General features: G+C 39.1%; 3 protein-coding genes and 1 pseudogene across 4 annotated transcripts; all 4 read left to right on the top strand.

Annotated features, from left to right (window-relative positions):
* The first annotated feature begins 1344 nt into the window (after positions 1–1344).
* Positions 1345–2906, top strand: LOC144464268 (uncharacterized; annotated as a pseudogene). Its single transcript, XR_013492026.1, has 2 exons — positions 1345–1465; positions 1575–2906. The product of XR_013492026.1 is annotated as an uncharacterized LOC144464268 (transcript).
* Positions 2907–8455: 5549 nt separating this feature from the next.
* On the top strand, positions 8456–10037 carry LOC144464267 (transcription factor HES-5-like). The gene is made up of 2 exons (XM_078170658.1): positions 8456–8593; positions 8702–10037. The coding sequence occupies exons 1-2, from the start codon at positions 8471–8473 to the stop codon at positions 9125–9127; spliced, it is 549 nt and encodes a 182-aa protein (XP_078026784.1). The 5' UTR covers positions 8456–8470; the 3' UTR covers positions 9128–10037.
* Positions 10038–12702: 2665 nt separating this feature from the next.
* On the top strand, positions 12703–14295 carry LOC144464265 (uncharacterized). The gene is made up of 2 exons (XM_078170656.1): positions 12703–12840; positions 12953–14295. Exons 1-2 carry the CDS (start codon positions 12718–12720, stop codon positions 13283–13285), a joined length of 456 nt encoding a protein of 151 aa, XP_078026782.1. The 5' UTR covers positions 12703–12717; the 3' UTR covers positions 13286–14295.
* Positions 14296–20078: 5783 nt separating this feature from the next.
* LOC117256746 (transcription factor HES-5-like) lies at positions 20079–20765 on the top strand. The gene is made up of 2 exons (XM_033626364.2): positions 20079–20191; positions 20304–20765. The coding sequence occupies exons 1-2, from the start codon at positions 20129–20131 to the stop codon at positions 20634–20636; spliced, it is 396 nt and encodes a 131-aa protein (XP_033482255.2). The 5' UTR covers positions 20079–20128; the 3' UTR covers positions 20637–20765.
* Positions 20766–23000: the final 2235 nt, after the last annotated feature.

Below are 23000 nucleotides of genomic sequence, written 5' to 3'. Positions count from 1 at the left end.
GTGGGAAAACTCTGATCAGAACTTAGCGTGATTATCATTCTAAACCCTCCAGCAGCAGATTATTCTCTAAAGGGATTTGGCACACTTCAGGAAACAGCTGCCTCAACCTCCCACCCTCATCTATAGAGCTGAGAACTTGATCCAGCCCCTGATTAAAAGAAAAAAATATGTACACAAGTTTGACTGAAAGGACAATGTGTCATAATTATGGAGTTCATATAATGATTTGCCAAATAAATTTAGCTGCCCCATTAATATAAATTCTTTATCAGAATTTCAAACTTTATAAACTGTCCCAGTCAGCCAATGGTGTTCTTTCCCTCCAGATGGTTGGTGACGTCAGGCTCTGTTTCTACTACAACACACGTCCAGTATCAGTCACAAAGGCTCCATTCAAAGTCCTTTTGTCGTTCATTGACCACAGCATTCAAGGAGTCAGTGTGGGAAACTGAGACCAACTTTCTACCCACACTGACCACAACACACAAGTCAGAAGACTGAAACATCTGGACAGCAGAGTGAATGTTGTTCTCAAGCTTTTAAACACATTGTGATCATCACAGTCTTATTACTGCATTAAAACAGACTTTCTTAAATAAAACAATCTAAATATTTCCAGACACTAGTTAAATTTCATTAAGTGAAAATTGTCATGGGATTTATTGACAAAAAAAATGGGGATAAATGAAATGAAATTTACTTTAGGTTGTGGCACAACACAAGCATTTTAACACAAAGACCTATTTTAACAGTCTTATTAATACATAAAAGAACTGAATGTCAAAAAAATGTGGTAGGTCTTTTAAATATTTAACAAGTCAAATCATATTAGATGAAAATTGTTAGAGAGTACTCAAGGACAAACAAAGAATAAATGACATGAATGGCACCTGCTGGATTTCAGGGATTGGCATGAAAATTATTAACACAAACATCTATTTCCATTGATTGTTTGTTAGTTACATGTTACAAGTTTACAGTACTTTTTAACCAAGATGGAATTCATTGTCTGTCTCCCACGTGTGTGATGTGATGATGAGCGTGTGCTCAGTCAAAGTCATTGATCCCAGCATCAGGCAGCAGATCTGCTCTCTCTACAGGGTCAACACTTTCCCAGATTCACACAGAGCTCTGTGAGTCTCTCTCCATCACCCCCCCAGTCCTCCACCTGTTCCCCTGATATCTAACCATTGTCCCTGGAGCAATATCACAGCATTCAGCGCGTTGCCGCTCCACATGTCTTATTGTGTCACCGAGCTCTCTGATTGGCTGAGACTGTGAGAAAGTCCAGTGAAACCAGGACCCACACATTGATATGGAGATGTGGGACTATAAATAGGAGGGATGAAGCCAGCACAGATCAGATTCTCTCTAGAGACCTCTACAGCACACAGATCCAGACATGGCACCTACAATCACTGCAGCAATGACCAATTCTCAGGAGCATCTCACTCTGACCCACAAGGTAAACTCAACATCCAAGAAAAATGTATCCATCATGGAAGTTATCTTCATTCATGCTGACACTTTACTCCAGAGTAAGTTTATTAATGACTTTGTTCTTCTTCCTGCAGCTCAGAAAGCCTCTGGTGGAGAAGTTACGCAGAGAGCGAATCAACAGCAGCATTGAGCAGCTCAAGTCTCTCCTGGGTCCAGAGTTCCTCAAACAGCAGCCAGACTCCAAGCTGGAGAAAGCAGACATCCTGGAGATGACAGTTTGTGTCCTGACACAGCTGCAGCAGCAGCATCAACAGCAGAGAAGACTGCTGAACCACTTCAACAAGCTGCAGTCTTCCTCTGATAACAACCTGGCAGAGGCTGACTTCTCTCCTCTGAGCTCCACAGTCCAGACCAGCATCACCAAAGAACAGAGTCCAGTCAACAGCGCCCTCTGGAGGCCGTGGTAGACACCTACAGACTGGAGTTACTACCAGACAAACTCAGATGACCATACTGGTCAAAGATTGCTGGAAATGAATTCTTCTGAATTCTGACATTTGATGAACTTGTTCTTCTGTTTTACAGAAGGTTTATTTTGTGTGTTTTCCTGAGGAAATGACAACAACAATATCTTTCATTAAGAAAGAGAACTTCTTGTCATGCATGTTGCATGAACCAAATCTGATTGCATCAGCAATTATTATGATTATATCTCACTGTACTTCTTGTATTGGTAGTATATAATGCTATTTCAACATTTGTTATTGATCATAGTGATCAAAAAACTTTAAAACTCTTATTTTGACATACTGTCATGATAGCCTTTGATCTTTCTGATTACTTATAACAAATCTGTTTTTAGATCCAATTGTTTATCCTTTTATGCTAAAAGATTTGATTAGTGTCACAATTTTTCTGTGATACTTTTATGTCTCACTGCACATCATGTTTTGGTACAATATAGTGCATGGAAAAATGTATTACCTCTTGATAGGTACTGATTATCTGAATTGTAATGAACATTCCCTCACTTTATGTGATTACTGAAAAATGATCTGTTGTAAGATGTTTATTCATTTATTTATTCATTTCATTTTACTGAAAACATTTTTTTTAATGTCTCACTGTCACAGTTTGCCAGTGACCATGTCATTTTTTTTACATGTTGATTATCAAACCAGTTTAGTGGTTATTAAGAACAATGTGACCTGTTGTAAGGTCAGTTTTTAATATTTTGTCTTTTGTTGACTAAAAGTAAATGTTTTTATCCATTTGAGGTAAAAATCTCAAAAGTATGATGTGGACTGTGTCCTCCAATATTGTGTTTGTCTTTTATAAAGACAGTTGTTCCTTTACTCTCTCTGAGTACCGTTGTTGTGATGTATCATCACCTCTAGTTGGAGCTTTCATGCTTTATATGGCTCATTGTGCCATGTTGAATAAAAAAACACACTGCCAGCTGAAAATATTGCTCATGTTGTTGTGTCTTTTTATGATGATGAAAATTAGACTTTCATCCTTTATTTTTATCCAAAAATAATTGACAGAGGGCTCCATCATTGGTTCTACCTTTGATTGACAAATCAAGATAAAACTCAGCCCACACACTTATTGTTTACCCATAACTTGGCTGTTCAGTGTTAAACTAAGCATTGGAATGTGGTTCAATTAAGGAATCAGTGTTATCTCACTCTATCATTATTGAGTAAGTGAAATCATCAAACCAAATGACAAAATCTACATTTCAAAGACAGTTTTGCTACATCATTATTTTGTATAACTTTCTGTTTCAGATATTTTAATGTGAAAATGTTATGTTAACCATCTCTCACTTTAAAGAGGTCAGGCATTGTATCTGATGAGATGCATAATGAGGCACACTTCTATTGTTCCTCCAATAAAAGCAGTGAAAGGACAGAGTGTGGGAAACCAGAGGAAACTCACTCACAGAGGCCTGAGGGACAATAGATAAAGACCTTTGCCCTGAGGGGACAGAGATTAAAGAGACCCTGGCTTCTCAGGCTGAAACTTGTTTTGAATATTTGCTGTTGGTTATAACTGTTCCTCTGATATATATCAGCTTCAACACGTTTTTAAACTATTGTAATTCCATCCAGCGAGAGCCCAAATTTTTAGCACAGTGTTTGAAAAGGTTTCTCTCAGTGATACAATGCAACATTTAATTAAATTGGAAATTGGGTTAATTTCACCAAATGTTATGTTTCTCAGAATTCCAACCAGAATTGTTGTAGTGGGAGCTGAGGGAGACTGGGACTGATTACCCACGGCCCTCCATAAGCGTGGCACAAAAAAGTTTAATTTTGTTTGCAGTTTTTTTTATTTCTAAGTTATTTGTGCCATAACTTAGTTAAAGCTGGCTGAATAAATGGTTTATAGACTGATTTTTTATATCTAAAAAATAGTGGAAGCTCTCTAAATCCTCTCTCACCCCTTTAAAGGGCACAAAATGCTTTAGTCGGCGCCTGCTGCTAGATTAGCTTCACTCGGCAGCCAAAAAATAATGGTGATCCACTGAGGGACTGGGAGATTTTGCTGTCCACCAGACACAGTGGCAGGTACAAAAAAAAGTTTTCGTCAAACCCTGGTAAGCAGTGATGCCGTGTATATTTCAAGGGCTTTTATTGTGGAAAAAAAAGTGGAGCCAATTGGAGTAACAAAGTGTTTGCTGCCTTGGTTCAGACTACAGGGCCTCAATGTTATTATTTCCTTACCTTCATTAGTATGGGCGCAATGTTAGTTGGCAGTAGACCGGCACGGCAGCAAGTGACATTTTAGCAGATCAGCTTATTTCCCATAGGGTAAACAGTGCCACAAGACTAGGGACACTCAAGATGGTCAGTGTCACGACACCATTTAGATGCATGCGTATGTGTGTGTATGTGTGTGTGTGTGTGTGTGTGTGTGTGTGTGTGCGCGCGCGCGTAACACAAACAGCACAGGAGCAGCTCAGGAGCAGTAAAGCAGTGCGCACCTAAATGATACCGAAATGCAGCAGAGACTCTCAGTACCGTTTTTTTAAATTACATGACAATTTTGGTACAAACATTTATCCACCAGTGTGACGGATTTAGTTGCCAAACGGAAAATTTACTCGCATTTGGCATGTGGCAGGTGTTAATTTCGGACCCTACAACTAACGCTGCTGGAACACCAACACAGACTGTCATGTCTCCCAAGAAAGGGAGATAGGGGTCCCAAAGAACAAAATTCAAAAGATGTGTGAGAGAGACATGGATCAAGACAGGAAGGGCAGGGGGCCGACAGAGACTGCTTATGCATAGGGCCCAAAATTTGGTGCAACGTCCCTGATTACAACGCTCCAGCTTTGAGCAGTAAACAGCTAAAACCAAAACCACTCTGCAAGTTTCACTTGATAAGGCTGTTTCACACAGAGAAATGTCAAGACTACTAAATTAGGCCATAAACAACATTGAGAACCAAGAATTTACCCAATTGAATCAAGCACCAATGCTTCAGAAAACAAGGCAATCCTGCCTTCACAACATACAGTATCACTGTCTTATTAGCAGGCCCCAAGGGAATCTGCAGATTCTTTTCTTGTTATAGGCAATATTCATTTACGATAACAACTGTTTCTGAACAAAAATAACCTCACACAATACATTAAAACCTAAAATTACATCAAGCAATCTAAAAGAACTACTTAGATGATTTTAGTAGAAAACTTTAAATCAGAAATTTTATTTAATTATGATTAGTCTACTGAAAGAAAAAAGTAAATATTTGTCTGGAAAGTCAATCAACAAAATGTGGGAAACATGGACATTAAAATGGAGGGTTCAATATGGAGCAGAGAGGACAAAAATGAATTTGCCAGTCTAGTATCTATTAACAGCAAGTCCAACTTTTGACAATTCTTCTTACTACACCACTATCTTTGATTTAAAGCTAACTGAATACAACACAGGATTGTTATACACACGCACAGGGAGGTGGAGGAGATGGTGACAACATTCTGACTTTTACAAGCAGTGTATAACGTTACTACATCCATTATTCAACACCATGGACAGCAACAGTTTACACTAGCACCACAGGAAGACTGTAAACAAAGATTTAAGGTTAGCTTACAATTACTCACCAGAAACGTGAAGAGAGGAGGGTCTGTGGTAAACAGTCCTGAGGATAACATCCTTTCAGTCACTGTTGTTACTTTAGGTTTGGTTTCTCTTTAAAGATCTGCCAACTGTCATGGAGCACTTAACGGGTCTTCAGTTAGGTCCATCAATGTTCACTGACAGTGTTCATTAAATCCATTAACGGTTGAAACGGTTCTAGCTCGACCCGGTCTCTGTTCTTCTGTCTTTTGTATAAACACACAAAGTAAAGTTTTAGACATACTTGCTTTGGTTTGTCTGGTCCAAAAAGCATCCGCATAGTGGCAGGAGTCCCAACAGACAGCGACGGGTCCAGTATTTTGGGGATGGAGGAACCGCAACGACAGAACACGTTAGCCATTAGCCGTTGAGTTGGGTGTTAGCTTACCTGCCGCTAAGCTACGTTTCTTTACTTTTCTTCTGATATTTTCCTCAGACGCTACGCTATCCGTGCATCCCACAACTTGTGTGAAGTTTTGGCTGCAAAAATTAAAAGGAACATTTTTAGGCGTTATTTTTCACCTTAATTGGCCATCTTAATGTTTAAAAATCCATTAATGGTTTCAACGTTTTTACACGTTAGTTCCGGCCAAGCAATCTGATTGGACGAGAGGCATTCCATGAGTGCGCTGGGACTTTTAATTCTGTATGTATCACTCCGCTTATAGGTGTTCTGAACCGTTAATTAAGCTAACCCTTAGCTACAGTAAGGGTAGTGGTAACGAACTTTACACCGCAAAGAGGAACATAGTGCCACAAATATAATTGAGTTAAATAATGAATTGTGGTCAGAAAAGGCTGAGGGGACAGAAAGAAGCCTGGGCACTTTACTGTTAATCTCCAGGCTTACTTGTAAAACAGCAGAAGATGACACAACCTGTTGATTAAGCTGCTAACTCATCTGCATCACACATATGCCACAAAAGGGACTGTCAACAGTCGTATTTAATTGGTCGCTAAATAAATGAAAACACACAAAGTGTGTGCAGGACTCTTTATGTGTTGCTTGGCAACAGTCCAGTCCCAGTCTAGATGTGGCACCAGGGGTGTAAATACAGACAGTGCAGACAGTGCTGGGGCCCCTGGGGTGGAAGGGCCCATAGAAAGAGAGAGGGCCGTTGCAAATTATTCAAATTGCCACCTTGGAAATATACCTATGTTCAAAGATAAATGATTAAAAAATTTTTTAAAGCAGCTAAGCCTAAACTTAAAGCCACTGAGGGCTGTATAGACAGGGTACTTACTTATTGACACGCTTGCCTGACTTAACTGACTGCTGCTCATCAGGTGAAACAACGAAGTCCACTTCTTCTTCTTTGATGCATAATTTATTTATCACCTCTGTAATCTTCAATGGAGAACTTACAAATATTAATGAATGTGTCCATAAACCATTAAAATGTATTCATTTTTACCATTGCAATGAGCAGCATACACCTGATAGCATGTATCCACTTCCTGTCACATTAATTATGACCAGAATGAGCAAAATGACAACTCAGATACTTCACCTAGATGTTCTGACCCAGTAGCCTCCTACAAAAACATGAGAGTTTAACTTTTTACAATATTAATTAATTACGTGTGATGAAAGTAAGATAATTATTTTTAATTTTCACATATTGTTTAGGTACACATCTTTCACTTTCGTGGTTATTGTTTGTGGAGGCCCCACTTTACCCTTTGTGGCACACACTGCCTCTGCACAGGATCCTCAAAAAGTCCATTTGTAGAGGGGCACATGTCTGTTTTTCCTGCTAATGGACAGAGTGTGGGAAAGCTCTGGAGGGAAGACTTCAGTGTGAATGACATTCATTCCACCAGCAGCCAAGTCATTCCCCAAAGGGATTTGGCACACTTCAGGAAACAGCTGCCCCCCCAGGAAACCTCCCGCCCTCATGTGTAGAGCTGAAACTTTGATCCAGTTGATGGTCAGTTATGAGTTATTACTGGAGGTTCACAATGTTTGATAATGACAGGAAACTGAAAATATGAAATGATTAATACTTTTGGTGATACTTTACAATAGATTTTTCTGCAAAATTTGAAATTTCTCAAACTGTCAGAGCCAGCCAATGGTATCCTTTCCCTCCAGATGGCTGATGATGTCAGACTGTGTTTCTATAACAACACACAGCCAGCATCTGTCACTGAAGTCCCTTTGTGGTTCATTGACCACACCATACAGGGAGTAAGTGTGGGAAACCGAGCTCAGCTTGTTCCTCACACCGACTACAAGGCACGTGTCAAAAGACTCGACTACATCTGGACAGCTGCATGATTATTGTGTTACTGAGTTTAATTCAAGTGCTATAAATGGACATCACACTCTTTTCTAGGCTATTTGTTTTACAAAATGGTGCCTTTTTGATTATATAAAATTCAAGAAAAATCGATCAAATTAAAAAATAAAATTAAACAGCTAATTAAATTAAAAAAGTCAAGATACTGTAGGCATAATTCACCTGCTACATTTTCTTTGGTTTTAGCTCAATAAAAACAATGAAAAAAAGAAAGAAAACAAAAAATTCCACCGAGTTTGTATATTTATTTTCTATCATACATGTTACTCCCTCACGTGTCTGACGGGATGATGAGCGTGTGCTCAGTCAAAGTCATTGATCCCAGCATCAGGCAGCAGGTCTGCTCTCTACAGGGTCAACACTTTCCCAGATTCACACAGAGCTCTGTGAGTCTCTCTCCATCACCCCCCCAGTCCTCCACCTGTTCCCCTGAGATCTAACCATTGTCCCCCGGGGCGATAACAGCATTAAGTGTGCTGCATCCCTTATTATCTGACCAAGCTCTCTGATTGGTTGAGAGTGTGAGAAACTCTGTCCAGACCCAAACCCACACATTGATATGGAGATGTGGGACTATAAATAGGAGGGATGAAGCCAGCACAGATCAGATTCTCTCTACAGAGACCTCTACAGCACACAGATCCAGACATGGCACCTACAATCACTGCAGCAATGACCAATTCTCAGGAGCATCTCACTCTGACCCACAAGGTAAACTCAACATCCAAGAAAAATGTATCCATCATGGAAGTTATCTTCATTCATGCCACCACTTACTCCAGAATAAGTTTATTAATGACTTTGTTCTTCTTCCTGCAGCTCAGAAAGCCTCTGGTGGAGAAGTTACGCAGAGAGCGAATCAACAGCAGCATTGAGCAGCTCAAGTCTCTCCTGGGTCCAGAGTTCCTCAAACAGCAGCCAGACACCAAGCTGGAGAAAGCAGACATCCTGGAGATGACAGTGTGTTTCCTGACACAACTGCAGCAGCAGCAGCATCAAGCTGTGGACTTAGCAGCTGTCGGTCAGGGCTACTCCAGGTGTGTCCAACAGGTGACACACTTCCTGTCCAAAGAGCAGGTGAAGACACAGTCCCAGAGAAGACTGCTGAACCACTTCAACAAGCTGCAGTCTTCCTCTGATAACAACCTGACAGAGGCTGACTTCTCTCCTCTGAGCGCCACAGTCCAGACCAGCATCACCAAACAACAGAGTCCAGTCAACAGCGCCCTCTGGAGGCCGTGGTAGACACCTACAGACTGGAGTTACTGCCAGACAAACTCAGATGACCATATTGGTCAAAGATTACTGGAAATGAATTCTTCTGAATTCTGACATTTGATGAACTTGTTCTTCTGTTTTACAGAAGGTTTTATTTTGTGTGTTTTCCTGAGGAAATGACAGCAACAATATCTTTCATTAAGAAAGAGAACTTCTTATCATGCATGTTGCATGAACCAAATCTGATTGCATCAGCAATTATTATAATTATATCTCACTGTACTTCCTGTATTGATGGAACACAGTATGGTTACATTTGTTATCTTTAAATTGTTATTGATCATTTGGTCAGAAACCTTTCCTGTGACACTTTTATGTCTCACTGCACGTCATGTGTTGGTACAATACTGTGCGTTGAGATATTTATTACCTCTTGCTAGGTATTTATTTTGAACTCATCAAAAATCTTACCTGTTCTCTTTTAAGGACATTTTGTCATTATGAACTTTCCCTCACTTGTGTGATTATTGAAAAATGATCTGTTTAAAGATCAGTATGTTTATCCTTCTACTGTAAAAGGCTCATTAAATGTCACAGTTTTCCAGTACATTTTAAGAATCTAACCAATTTAGTGGTTATTTTGAACAATGTGACCTGTTGTAAGGTCAGTTTTTAATATTTTTCCTTTTGCTCACTACAGCTAATTGTTTTGATCCATTTGGAGAAAAAAAATCTCAGAGGTACAATGTGGACTGTGTCCTTAATGATTGTAAATGTTTGTCTTTTATAAAGACAGTTGTTCCTTTACTCTCTCTGAGTACAGTGTGTCTTGTGGAAATCTACAAGTTGCTGTTGTGATGTATCATCACCTCTAGTTGGAGCTGTCATAATTTATGTGGCTCATTGTGTTGAATAAACAAACACTACAAGCTGAAAATTGTTGTCTTGAGTTATTTTTCCTAATACCTGACCTAGTTATGATGATGAAAAAGTGGCGGGGGGTTGGTCACCTAATTCATGGAGTTCTCTGTAGCCATGCTACCTCTGTATAGCACAGGTTTTTCTATCTTTATAATATCACCCATCCATCTGCTATAACTGCTTATCCTTTAGAGGGTCATTGGGGGCTGGAGCCCATTCCAGCTGAAACATACAGGTAGTTTAGAGTCACCAGATTACTCAACGTGCATGTCTTTGAACTGAGGGAGGAAGCCAGGACACCAGCAGAAAACTTGCAGACAGAACACAGAGGCCCCAACAGGCTCAAAAGTCAGAACCTTCCTACTGTGAGACCACAATGCTAACCACTTCAACACTGTTGCCTTTGAACATACCTGTTTACTGTAAATTTATGTAAGACAGTTTTTTACATGGTTTCATTCTGATAATTGATCAAATTAGGTCACTTATTTCCAGTAAGTCTAGTCATCAAATCAAATCAAAAATTGAGATCGTTTTTGAACGCAAACATATTTTGATATAAGTGTTAGGTGTTTTAATGTAAAAAAAAAAAAAAAAAGGATTATCAATTTCTCACTTTAAAGAGGTCAGACATTGTATCTAATGTGATGCATAATGAGGCACACTTCTATTGTTCCTCCAATGAAAGCAGTGAAAGGATAGAGTGTGGGAAACCAGAGGAAACTCACTCACAGAGCCCTGAGGGACAATAGATCCAGACCTTTGCCCTGAAGAGACAGAGATTAAAGACACCCTGGCGCCAAAATAAATGAACACAAAATCCGAATCTGTTTCAGAGTTTTTTTGCAACATTTTTTGACCATCATAAAAAATTATCTGCCAAAAATGTTCTATAAGTTTCTGTCAGCGAGGTTAATTGTAAAACTGAATTGTTATTCATAAATTTAAAATGTGAAATATCTGCTTTGTTTCAGGATCACAGTCGTGTAATATTTTAAGACTGAAATCAAGACACTGAGGAATGAAACATTTTTCAGTATCTAAACCACACAGGTCAGAATTTTGCTGACAGAATACAACTACAGCCAAATATCACACGTTGACCTCAGTGTATATTGGTTATATCAACATATCGGTTTCCAACCCAACCAATATTGACTTCATATATAGAGTGAAAGGAAAAGTTCATGAGTTGTAAACTGGTACAAAAAAAAGAGAGAGAGAGAGAGAGAGAGAGAGAGAGATGGGAAAAGAAGAAAACTGAAAGGAAAAATGTAATAGCAACGTGTGTTAAAAACAAATAAAAACAATAAAAAGGTTCATTTGGATTTAGACACACGTTACGTTCTTGTACTGGACAGAGTGTGGGAAAACTCTGATCAGACCTTAGCGTGATTATCATCGAAACCCTCCAGCAGCAGATTATTCTCTAAAGGGATTTGGCACACTTCAGGAAACAGCTGCCTCAACCTCCCACCCTCATCTATAGAGCTGAGAACTTGATCCAGCCCCTGATTAAAAGAAAAAAATATGTACACAAGTTTGACTGAATGGACAATGTGTCATAATTATGGAGTTCATATAATGATTTGCCAAATAAATTTAGCTGCCCCATTAATATAAATTCTTTATCAGAATTTCAAACTTTATAAACTGTCCCAGTCAGCCAATGGTGTTCTTTCCCTCCAGATGGTTGGTGACGTCAGGCTCTGTTTCTACTACAACACACGTCCAGTATCAGTCACAAAGGCTCCATTCAAAGTCCTTTTGTCGTTCATTGACCACAGCATTCAAGGAGTCAGTGTGGGAAACTGAGACCAACTTCCTACCCACACTGACCACAACACACAAGTCAGAAGACTGAAACATCTGGACAGCAGAGTGAATGTTGTTCTCAAGCTTTTAAACACATTGTGATCATCACAGTCTTATTACTGCATTAAAACAGACTTTCTTAAATAAAATAATCTAAATATTTCCAGACACTTCAGACAGTTAAATTTTAATAAAAGAAAATTGTCACAGCATTTATTAGGGGAAAAAATGGGGATAAATGAAATGAAAAACATTTTAGGTTGTGGCACAACACAAGCATTTTAACACAAATACCTATTTTAACAGTCTTCTTAATACATAAAAGAACTGAATGTCAAAAAAATGTGGTAGGTCTTTTAAATATTTAACAAGTCAAATCATATTAGATGAAAATTGTTAGAGAGTAATCAAGGACAAACCTGATGCACCTGCTGGATTTCAGGGATTGGCACACAAATTATTAACACAAACATCTATTTCCATTGATTGTTTGTTAGTTACATGTTACAAGTTTACAGTACTTTTTAACCAAGATGGAATTCATTGTCTGTCTCCCACGTGTGTGATGTGATGATGAGCGTGTGCTCAGTCAAAGTCATTGATCCCAGCATCAGGCAGCAGATCTGCTCTCTCTACAGGGTCAACACTTTCCCAGATTCACACAGAGCTCTGTGAGTCTCTCTCCATCACCCCCCAGTCCTCCACCTGTTCCCCTGATATCTAACCATTGTCCCTGGAGCAATATCACAGCATTCAGCGCGTTGCCGCTCCACATGTCTTATTGTGTCACTGAGCTCTCTGATTGGCTGAGACTGTGAGAAAGTCCAGTGAAACCAGGACCCACACATTGATATGGAGATGTGGGACTATAAATAGGAGGGATGAAGCCAGCACAGATCAGATTCTCTCTACAGAGACCTCTACAGCACACAGATCCAGACATGGCACCTACAATCACTGCAGCAATGACCAATTCTCAGGAGCATCTCACTCTGACCCACAAGGTAAACTCAACATCCAACAACATTTAAATACTGTCAATGAGTGGTTGTTTTATTTCATGCAAACATTTACTCCAGAATAAGTTTATTAATGACTTTGTTGTTCTTCCTGCAGCTCAGAAAGCCTCTGGTGGAGAAGTTACGCAGAGAGCGAATCAACAGCAGCATTGAGCAGCTCAAGTCTCTCCTGGGTCCAGAGTTCCTCAAACAGCAGCCAGACTCCAAGCCGGAGAAGGCAGACATCCTGGAGATGACAGTTTGTGTCCTGACACAGCTGCAGCAGCAGCATCAACAGCAGAGAAGACTGCTGAACCACTTCAACAAGCTGCAGTCTTCCTCTGATAACAACCTGACAGAGGCTGACTTCTCTCCTCTGAGCTCCACAGTCCAGACCAGCATCACCAAACAACAGAGTCCAGTCAACAGCGCCCTCTGGAGGCCGTGGTAGACACCTACAGACTGGAGTTACTACCAGACAAACTCAGATGACCATATTGGTCAAAGATTACTGGAAATGAATTCTTCTGAATTCTGACATTTGATGAACTTGTTCTTCTGTTTGTACAGAAGGTTTTATTTTGTGTGTTTTCCTGAGGAAATGACAGCAACAATATCTTTCATTAAGAAAGAGAACGTCTTGTCATGCATGTTGCATGAACCAAATCTGATTGCATCAGCAATTACTGTCATTATACATCACTGTACTTCTTGTATTGGTAGTATATAATGCTATTTTAACATTTTGTTATTGATCATAGTGATCAAAAAACTTTAAAACTCTTATTTTGACATACTGTCATGATAGCCTTTGATCTTTCTGATTACTTATAACAAATCTGTTTTTAGATCCAATTGTTTATCCTTTTATGCTAAAAGATTTGATTAGTGTCACAATTTTTCTGTGATACTTTTATGTCTCACTGCACATCATGTTTTGGTACAATATAGTGCATGGAAAAATGTATTACCTCTTGATAGGTACTGATTATCTGAATTGTAATGAACATTCCCTCACTTTATGTGATTACTGAAAAATGATCTGTTGTAAGATCAACATGTTTATTCATTTATTTATTCATTTCATTTTACTGAAAACATTTTTTTTAATGTCTCACTGTCACAGTTTGCCAGTGACCATGTCATTTTTTTTACATGTTGATTATCAAACCAGTTTAGTGGTTATTAAGAACAATGTGACCTGTTGTAAGGTCAGTTTTTAATATTTTGTCTTTTGTTGACTAAAAGTAAATGTTTTTATCCATTTGAGGTAAAAATCTCAAAAGTATGATGTGGACTGTGTCCTCCAATATTGTGTTTGTCTTTTATAAAGACAGTTGTTCCTTTACTCTCTCTGAGTACTGTTGTTGTGATGTATCATCACCTCTAGTTGGAGCTTTCATGCTTTATATGGCTCATTGTGCCATGTTGAATAAAAAAACACACTGCCAGCTGAAAATATTGCTCATGTTGTTGTGTCTTTTTATGATGATGAAAATTAGACTTTCATCCTTTATTTTTATCCAAAAATAATTGACAGAGGGCTCCATCATTGGTTCTACCTTTGATTGACAAATCAAGATAAAACTCAGCCCACACACTTATTGTTTACCCATAACTTGGCTGTTCAGTGTTAAACTAAGCATTGGAATGTGGTTCAATTAAGGAATCAGTGTTATCTCACTCTATCATTATTGAGTAAGTGAAATCATCAAACCAAATGACAAAATCTACATTTCAAAGACAGTTTTGCTACATCATTATTTTGTATAACTTACTGTTTCAGATATTTTAATGTGAAAATGTTATGTTAACCATCTCTCACTTTAAAGAGGTCAGGCATTATATCTGATGAGATGCATAATGAGGCACACTTCTATTGTTCCTCCAATAAAAGCAGTGAAAGGACAGAGTGTGGGAAACCAGAGGAAACTCACTCACAGAGGCCTGAGGGACAATAGATAAAGACCTTTGCCCTGAGGGGACAGAGATTAAAGAGACCCTGGCTTCTCAGGCTGAAACTTGTTTTGAATATTTGCTGTTGGTTATAACTGTTCCTCTGATATATATCAGCTTCAACACGTTTTTAAACTATTGTAATTCCATCCAGCGAGAGCCCAAATTTTTAGCAGTGTTTGAAAAGGTTTCTCTCAGTTATACAATGTAACATTTAATTAAATTGAAAATTGGGTTAATTTCACCAAATGTTATGTTTCTCAGAATTCCAACCAGAATTGTTGTAGTGGGAGCTGAGGGAGACTGGGACTGATTACCCACGGCCCTCCATAAGCGTGGCACAAAAAAGTTTAATTTTGTTTGCAGTTTTTTTATTTCTAAGTTATTTGTGCCATAACTTAATTAAAGCTGGCTGAATAAATGGTTTATAGACTGATTTTTTATATCTAAAAAATATTGGAAGCTCTCTAAATCCTCTCTCACCCCTTTAAAAGGCACAAAATGCTTTAGTCGGCGCCTGCTGCTAGATTAGCTTCACTCAGCAGCCAAAAAATAATGGTGATCCACTGAGGGACTGGGAGATTTTGCTGTCCACCAGACACAGTGGCAGGTACAAAAAAAAGTTTTCGTCAAACCCTGGTAAGCAGTGATGCCGTGTATATTTCAAGGGCTTTTATTGTGGAAAAAAAAGTGGAGCCAATTGGAGTAATAAAGTGTTTGCTGCCTTGGTTCAGACTACAGGGCCTCAATGTTATTATTTCATTGCCTTCATTAGTATGGGCGCAATGCTAGTTGGCAGTAGACCGGCACGGCAGCAAGTGACATTTTAGCAGATCGGCTTATTTCCTGTAGTGTAAACAGTGCCACAAGACTAGGAGCACTCAAGATGGTCAGTGTCACGAACAGGAGCAGCTCAGGAGCAGTAAAGCAGTGCGCACCTAAATGATACCAAAATGCAGCAGAGACTCTCAGTACAGTTTTTTTAAATTACATGACAATTTTGGTACAAACATTTATCCACCAGTGTGACGGATTTAGTTGCCAAACGGAAAATTTACTCGCATTTGGCATGTGGCAGGTGTTAATTTTGGACCCTACAACTAACGCTGCTGGAACACCAACACAGACTGTCATGTCTCCCAAGAAAGGGAGATAGGGGTCCCAAAGAACAAAATTCAAAAGATGTGTGAGAGAGACATGGATCAAGACAGGAAGGGCAGGGGGCCGACAGAGACTGCTCATGCATAGGGCCCAAAATTTGATGCAACGTCCCTGATTACAACGCTCCAGCTTTGAGCAGTAAACAGCTGAAACCAACTACTCCACAAGTTTCACTTGATAAGGCTGTTTCACACAGAGAAATGTCAAGACTACTAAATTTGGCCATAAACAACATTGAGAACCAAGAATTTACCCAATTAAATCAAACACCAATGCTTTTCTCATTATAGGCCATATTCATTTATGACAACAGTTGTTTTTGAACAAAAATAACCTCACACAATACATTAAAACCTAAAATTACATCAAGCAGGCTAAAATAATCACTTAGTTCATTTTAGTAGAAACTTTGAATCAGAAATTTTACTTAATCATGATTAGCCTACTGAAAGAAAAAAGTAAACATTTGTTTGCAAAGTCAATCAACAAAATGTCGGAAACATGGACATTAAAATGGAGGATTCAATATGGAGCAGAGAGGACAAAAATGAATTTGCCCATTTAGTATCTATTAACAGCAAGTCCAACTTCTGACAGTTCTTCTTACTACACCACTATCTTTGATTTAAAGCTAACTGAATACAACACAGGATTGTTACACACATGCACAGGGAGGTGGAGGAGATGGTGACATTATGGGTTTTACAAGCAGCGTATACTACATCCATTATTCAACACCATGGACAGCAACAGTTTACACTAGCACCAGAGGAGGACAGTGCTAATTGTAGACCATAAGGCTTTAGCGTTAGCTTACAGTTAACTTACTCACCAGAAACTTGAAGAGAGGAGGGTCTGTGGTGAACAGTCATGAGGATAATATCCTTTCAGTCACTGTTGTTACTTTAAGTTTGGTTTCTGTTGAAATGACAGCTATAACAGTCACTGTGCATTTTCGGACCGTCTTCAGTTAGGTCCATCAATGTTCACTGAAACTGTTCGTTAAATCTATTAACGTTAACGGTTGAAATGGTTCTGAGCTCGACTGGGTCTGTTCTTCTGCCTTTTGTATGAACACACAAAGTAAGTTTTAGACATAATTGCTTTGGTTTGTTTGGTGCAAAAAGCATCCGCATAGTGGCAGGAGTCCCAACAGACGGCGGAAGACCCAGTATTTGGGTATGGATGTGTCGCAATGACACAACACAGGACCAATGTTAGCCGTTAGCCGTTGAGTTTTGGAGTTGTTAGCTTACCTGCCGCTATGCTAAATTACTTTACTTTCTACATTAGCCTCGTCTTCTGATATTTCCTCAGACGCTATACCATCCGTCCGTCCTACAACTTGTGTCAACTTTTAAAAGTTAAAAGGAACATTTTTTGGCGTTATTTCTCGCCTTAATTGGCCATCTTAATTTTTAAAAACCCATTAACGGTAACAGTTTGAACATTTTTATACAAGTTAGTTCCGGCCAAGCAATCTGATTGGACGAGAGGCATTCCAGTGTTGATGTACAGCATTGGGACTTTTAACTCTGTATGTATCACTCCGCTTACAGATGTTAAGCTAACCGTTAGCTACACTAAGGGTAGTGGTAACGAACTTTACACCAGAGGAACATAGTGCCACAAATATAATTGAGTTAAATAATGAATTGTGGTCAGAAAAGGCTGAGGGGACAGAAAGAAGCCTGGACACTTCACTGTTAATCTCCAGGTACACTTAGGCTATATGACATCAGAAGATGACACAACCTGTTAACTCATCTGCATCACACATATGCCACAAAAGGGAACAACATGATAGTGTGCAGGAATCTTTAAGTGTTGCTTGGCAACAGTCAAGTCCCAGAGATGTGGAACCAGGGGCCTAAATGTTGGCAGTGCAGGCAGTGCAATTGCACTGGGGTCCCTGGGGTGGAAGGGCCCATAGAGAGAGGGGGCCTTTGCAAGTGATTCAGACTACCTCCATGGGAATATGCATTCAAAGATAAATGATTAAAAAAGAATTTTTTATAGCAGCTAAGCCTAAACTTAAAGCCACTGAGGGCTGTATAGACAGGGAACTTACTGATTGACAGTCTGGCCTGACTTAACCAACCGCTGCTCATCAGGTGAAACAAAGAGTCCACTTCTTCTTCTTTGATGCATAATTTATTTATCACCTCTGTAATCATCAATGAAGAACTTACAAATGAATTAATTAATGAATCTGTGTCCATAAACCATTAAAATGTATTCATTTTTACCATTAAATGAATCAAAAAAATGGGGATCGCACACCTCCAGAATGCTGAAAAGTTAATTTATTTTGTCAAAAAAGCTCAACACAGAGCGCTTTCGGCCGTCCGGCCTTCCTCAGTGTGTGAGTTCATGTTCACTGTGCCTCTGATTACAAGCCTGCAGTGCAGGTGTGTCTAATAACCAATCACTGGCATGCTGTCACTGAGTGCATCAGGTGTGTTTCACCGTTCATTAATCAGAACAGCTGCAGGTAGTTTATTGATGACAAAATAAATGAACTTTTCTGCATTCTGGAGGTGTACGATCCCCATTTTTTTTTTATTCATTTAAGGACTCTTTTTGGACAAAGCACCCAGAGGTTTGAGTGCAGTGGTCTTTCCCAAAATGTATTCATTTTTACCATTGCAATGAGCAGCATACACCTGATAGCATGTATCCACTTCCTGTCACATAAATTATGACCAGAGTGAACAAAATGACAACTCAGATACTCCACCTTGATGTTCTGACCCAGTAGCCTCCTACAAAAACATGAGATTTTAACATTTAACAATATTACTTAATTACATGTGTTAAAAGTAAGATAATTATTTTAATTTTCACATATTGTTTAAGTACCCATTTTCCACTTTAGTGGTTATTGTTTGTGGAGGCCCCACTTTACCCTTTGTGGCGCACACTGCCTCTGCACAGGATCCTCAAAAGGTTCATTTGTAGAGGGGCACATGTCTATTTTTTCTGCTAATGGACAGAGTGTGGGAAAGCTCTGGAGGGAAGACTTCAGTGTGAATGACATTCATTCCACCAGCAGCCAAGTCATTCCCCAAAGGGATTTGGCACACTTCAGGAAACAGCTGCCCCCCCAGGAAACCTCCCGCCCTCATGTGTAGAGCTGAAACTTTGATCCAGTTGATGGTCAGTTATGAAGTGTGATTATTACTGGAGGTTCACAATGTTTGATAATGACAGGAAACTGAAAATATGAAATGATTAATACTTTTGGTGATACTTTACAATAGATTTTTCTGCAAAATTTGAAATTTCTCAAACTGTCAGAGCCAGCCAATGGTATTCTTTCCCTCCAGATGGCTGATGATGTCAGACTGTGTTTCTATAACAACACACAGCCAGCATCTGTCACTGAAGTCCCTTTGTGGTTCATTGACCACACCATACAGGGAGTAAGTGTGGGAAACCGAGCTCAGCTTGTTCCTCACACCGACTACAAGGCACGTGTCAAAAGACTCGACTACACCTGGACAGCTGCATGATTATTGTGTTACTAAGTTTAATTCAAGTGCCATGAATGGGCATCACACTTCTAGGCTAATGTTTTACAAAATGGTGCCTTTTTGATTAAATAATATATTAGAAAAATGAATCAAATTAAAAATTAAATTAAATATCTAATTAAATCAACAAGTCAAGATACTGTAGAAAAATCCACCTGCTTCATTTTAGGTTGTAGCTCAATAAAAACAATTTAAAAAACAGACAAAACAAAACAAAATCACCTAGTTTGTATATTTATTTTCTATCATACATGTTATTCCTTCACATGTGTGATGTGATGATGAGCGTGTGCTCAGTCAGAGTCATTGATCCCAGCATCAGGCAGCAGATCTGCTCTCTCTACAGGGTCAACACTTTCCCAGATTCACACAGAGCTCTGTGAGTCTCTCTCCATCACCCCCCCAGTCCTCCACCTGTTCCCCTGAGATCTAACCATTGTCCCCCGGGGCGATAACAGCGTTAAGTGTGCTGCATCCTTTATTGTCTGACCAAGCTCTCTGATTGGTTGAGAGTGTGAGAAAGTCCAGTGAAACCAGGACCCGCACATTGATATGGAGATGTGGGACTATAAATAGGAGGGATGAAGCCAGCACAGATCAGATTCTCTCTACAGAGACCTCTACAGCACACAGATCCAGACATGGCACCTACAATCACTGCAGCAATGACCAATTCTCAGGAGCATCTCACTCTGACCCACAAGGTAAACTCAACATCCAACAACATTTAAATACTGTCAATGAGTGGTTGTTTTATTTCATGCAAACATTTACTCCAGAATAAGTTAATTAATGACTTTGTTGTTCTTCCTGCAGCTCAGAAAGCCTCTGGTGGAGAAGTTACGCAGAGAGCGAATCAACAGCAGCATTGAGCAGCTCAAGTCTCTCCTGGGTCCAGAGTTCCTCAAACAGCAGCCAGACTCCAAGCTGGAGAAAGCAGACATCCTGGAGATGACAGTTTGTGTCCTGACACAGCTGCAGCAGCAGCATCAACAGCAGAGAAGACTGCTGAACCACTTCAACAAGCTGCAGTCTTCCTCTGATAACAACCTGACAGAGGCTGACTTCTCTCCTCTGAGCTCCACAGTCCAGACCAGCATCACCAAAGAACAGAGTCCAGTCAACAGCGCCCTCTGGAGGCCGTGGTAGACACCTACAGACTGGAGTTACTACCAGACAAACTCAGATGACCATACTGGTCAAAGATTACTGGAAATGAATTCTTCTGAATTCTATGAACTTGTTCTTCTGTTTGTACAGAAGGTTTTATTTTGTGTGTTTTCCTGAGGAAATGACAACAACAATATCTTTCAAATTAAGAAAGAGAACTTCTTATCATGCATGTTGCATGAACCAAATCTGATTGCATCAGCAATTATTATGATTATATCTCACTGTACTTCATGTATTGGTTTTATACAGTGGTATGGTTGCATTTGTCATCTTTTGGTTGTTATTAATCATTCCGATTAGAAACTTAAACAGTCCTTTTTATGGACATATTGTCAGCAGTGACTTTAATCTGTGTGATTACTCAAAACTGATCTGTTGTAAGATCCAAGTGTTTATCCTTTTATTCTAAAAGGTTTGTTTAATGTCACACTGTCACAGTTTTCCAGTGACTGTCGTGTTTTCTTTGATGGACATTCATGTATTTAGCAGTTATAAACCTGCTTTTATCACACTGTGATGAAAACATTCTGATCTGTTTTAAGGTCAGTTTTTATCATTTGCTTTTGTTTATATAGAGCAAATTATTGTTTTTGTTTAAAAAAAAACGATGCTGTCTGTAGCTTCTTCTCAAACTTGTTTGTCTTTTATAAAGACAGTTGTTCCTTTACTCTCTCTGAGTACAGTGTGTCTTTGAGAACAGTTATTGTTGTGATGTATCATCATCTCTAATCAGAGCTTTGCATACTTGATGTGGCTCATTGAGCCATTCCAAATAAACAAATATGCCACTTACACTTTTTGTGTTCTCATGTTGTTTTGTCTTGCAACAATCTTTCTCAGCTATGCTCCCATTTCATGGTTTAAAAATAGAAGTTACATTAGAGTTACATTTTTCACATGGCACATATCTCACTGTTTGCGGTTACATATTGGTCCCATTACAAAACATTCCTTAATGATAACAGCTGCCAGCCCACCATCTACTTATATGATTAACTAAAACGTTTTTTTTTTTCACACTGCATCTTAGTTTTTAGTTTAGTTTTGTTTGACTATAATAACCTTGGTGTTGGGGTGTGCTTGTAGACCTCCATCAAAATACACCCACTAAAGTATGTTTTATGTTGGTGTGGCTCAGAGTTGATGGTATGTTTAGGCGGTACAGGTCATCTTAAAAAGTTTACTATTAGAAAAGTGCATTTGATTGACTGACAGAACCATAAGGTAAATAAATAAATACAATCTCAGCAGATTCTATGAAACTGAAGTCTTGTTGAATTGTGATGAATTGCGTGAGAGACAGTGATGTCTTTGCAGTTCCTGCCAGAATTCTCTTCACCTCAGATTATTAATTATCATTTAAAGCTGTTATTAGTAAGATTTTTGTTTTTCCAGGCATTTTTGCTAAATATAATCATTGATTGGCATCTTTTTTTTTTTTACCTTATCTTAAAGGAGGAGTGTGCAGGATTTAGTTGCAGATACAACTAAACTTCTTTAAGTATGAACTCCCAGTTAGGACTCTTCCAGTGTTCATTGTTCAGGAGGTTTTCACCGTGAGCCAAGTTATCCTCAGAAGTCTCTTCCTCTCCAAAACAAGGTGATTAAAACCTGTAAAAACACTGAATAAAGCAGTTTTAAGTTTCAAATCAGCGTGGCAGTGTTCAGCTGGTTGCAAACAGGCTGCATGCCAACACCTGCTAATATGTGCTGACCTTTACTCTCTAATAACTCAAGATGAAGTTACACAAAACACCTTAGGTTTTCTCCTTTAATTTGACACTTAAGACTCTTAGGCTGAGGGACTTACTTAAGGGTGTTGCACAGAATTCCCTGAGATGGTCTCCTTCGCTAAGTAAAAATGTTAAGGCATTTACTGCATTGAAAGATTTTACAGTGGTAAAACACTACAGTTTCCATGATAACCATTTATTTTTGCTTGCGATCAAACTTGTGATGCCTTAAGTCTTTTGTGCAATGGTTTAACTCAGTGGTTCCCAACTTTTAGATCGTGGTCCAAAAGTGGGTTGCGAGTTTATTCTGAATAGACCTCAAGTGACTTGCAAATGCGTCAAGTTTGTAAAAAACACACATTTTCTTTTTAAGTATGGTGAATTTCTGGCACAGAGCTCTTTTTTTTAAGTGCTGTTCCCTGCTGTAAAGTGAGTGACTAACAGACAGCTACTTGACAGAGACAGCAAGTTAACTCAACGATATGGCCAAGTACAAGTATGACGCTGAATATATTAAACTGTGTGGACCTTGAACTAATGTCTAAGAAGAAATCTGGACCCTGTGGTTTGACCAGTTGGGAACCATTGGTTTAACAAACTTTAAGGG

The sequence above is a fragment of the Epinephelus lanceolatus genome, chromosome 1 (genome assembly GCF_041903045.1).
Source record: "Epinephelus lanceolatus isolate andai-2023 chromosome 1, ASM4190304v1, whole genome shotgun sequence".
NCBI lineage: Eukaryota > Metazoa > Chordata > Actinopteri > Perciformes > Serranidae > Epinephelus > Epinephelus lanceolatus.
This window is presented reverse-complemented; position numbering and strand designations above follow the sequence as displayed.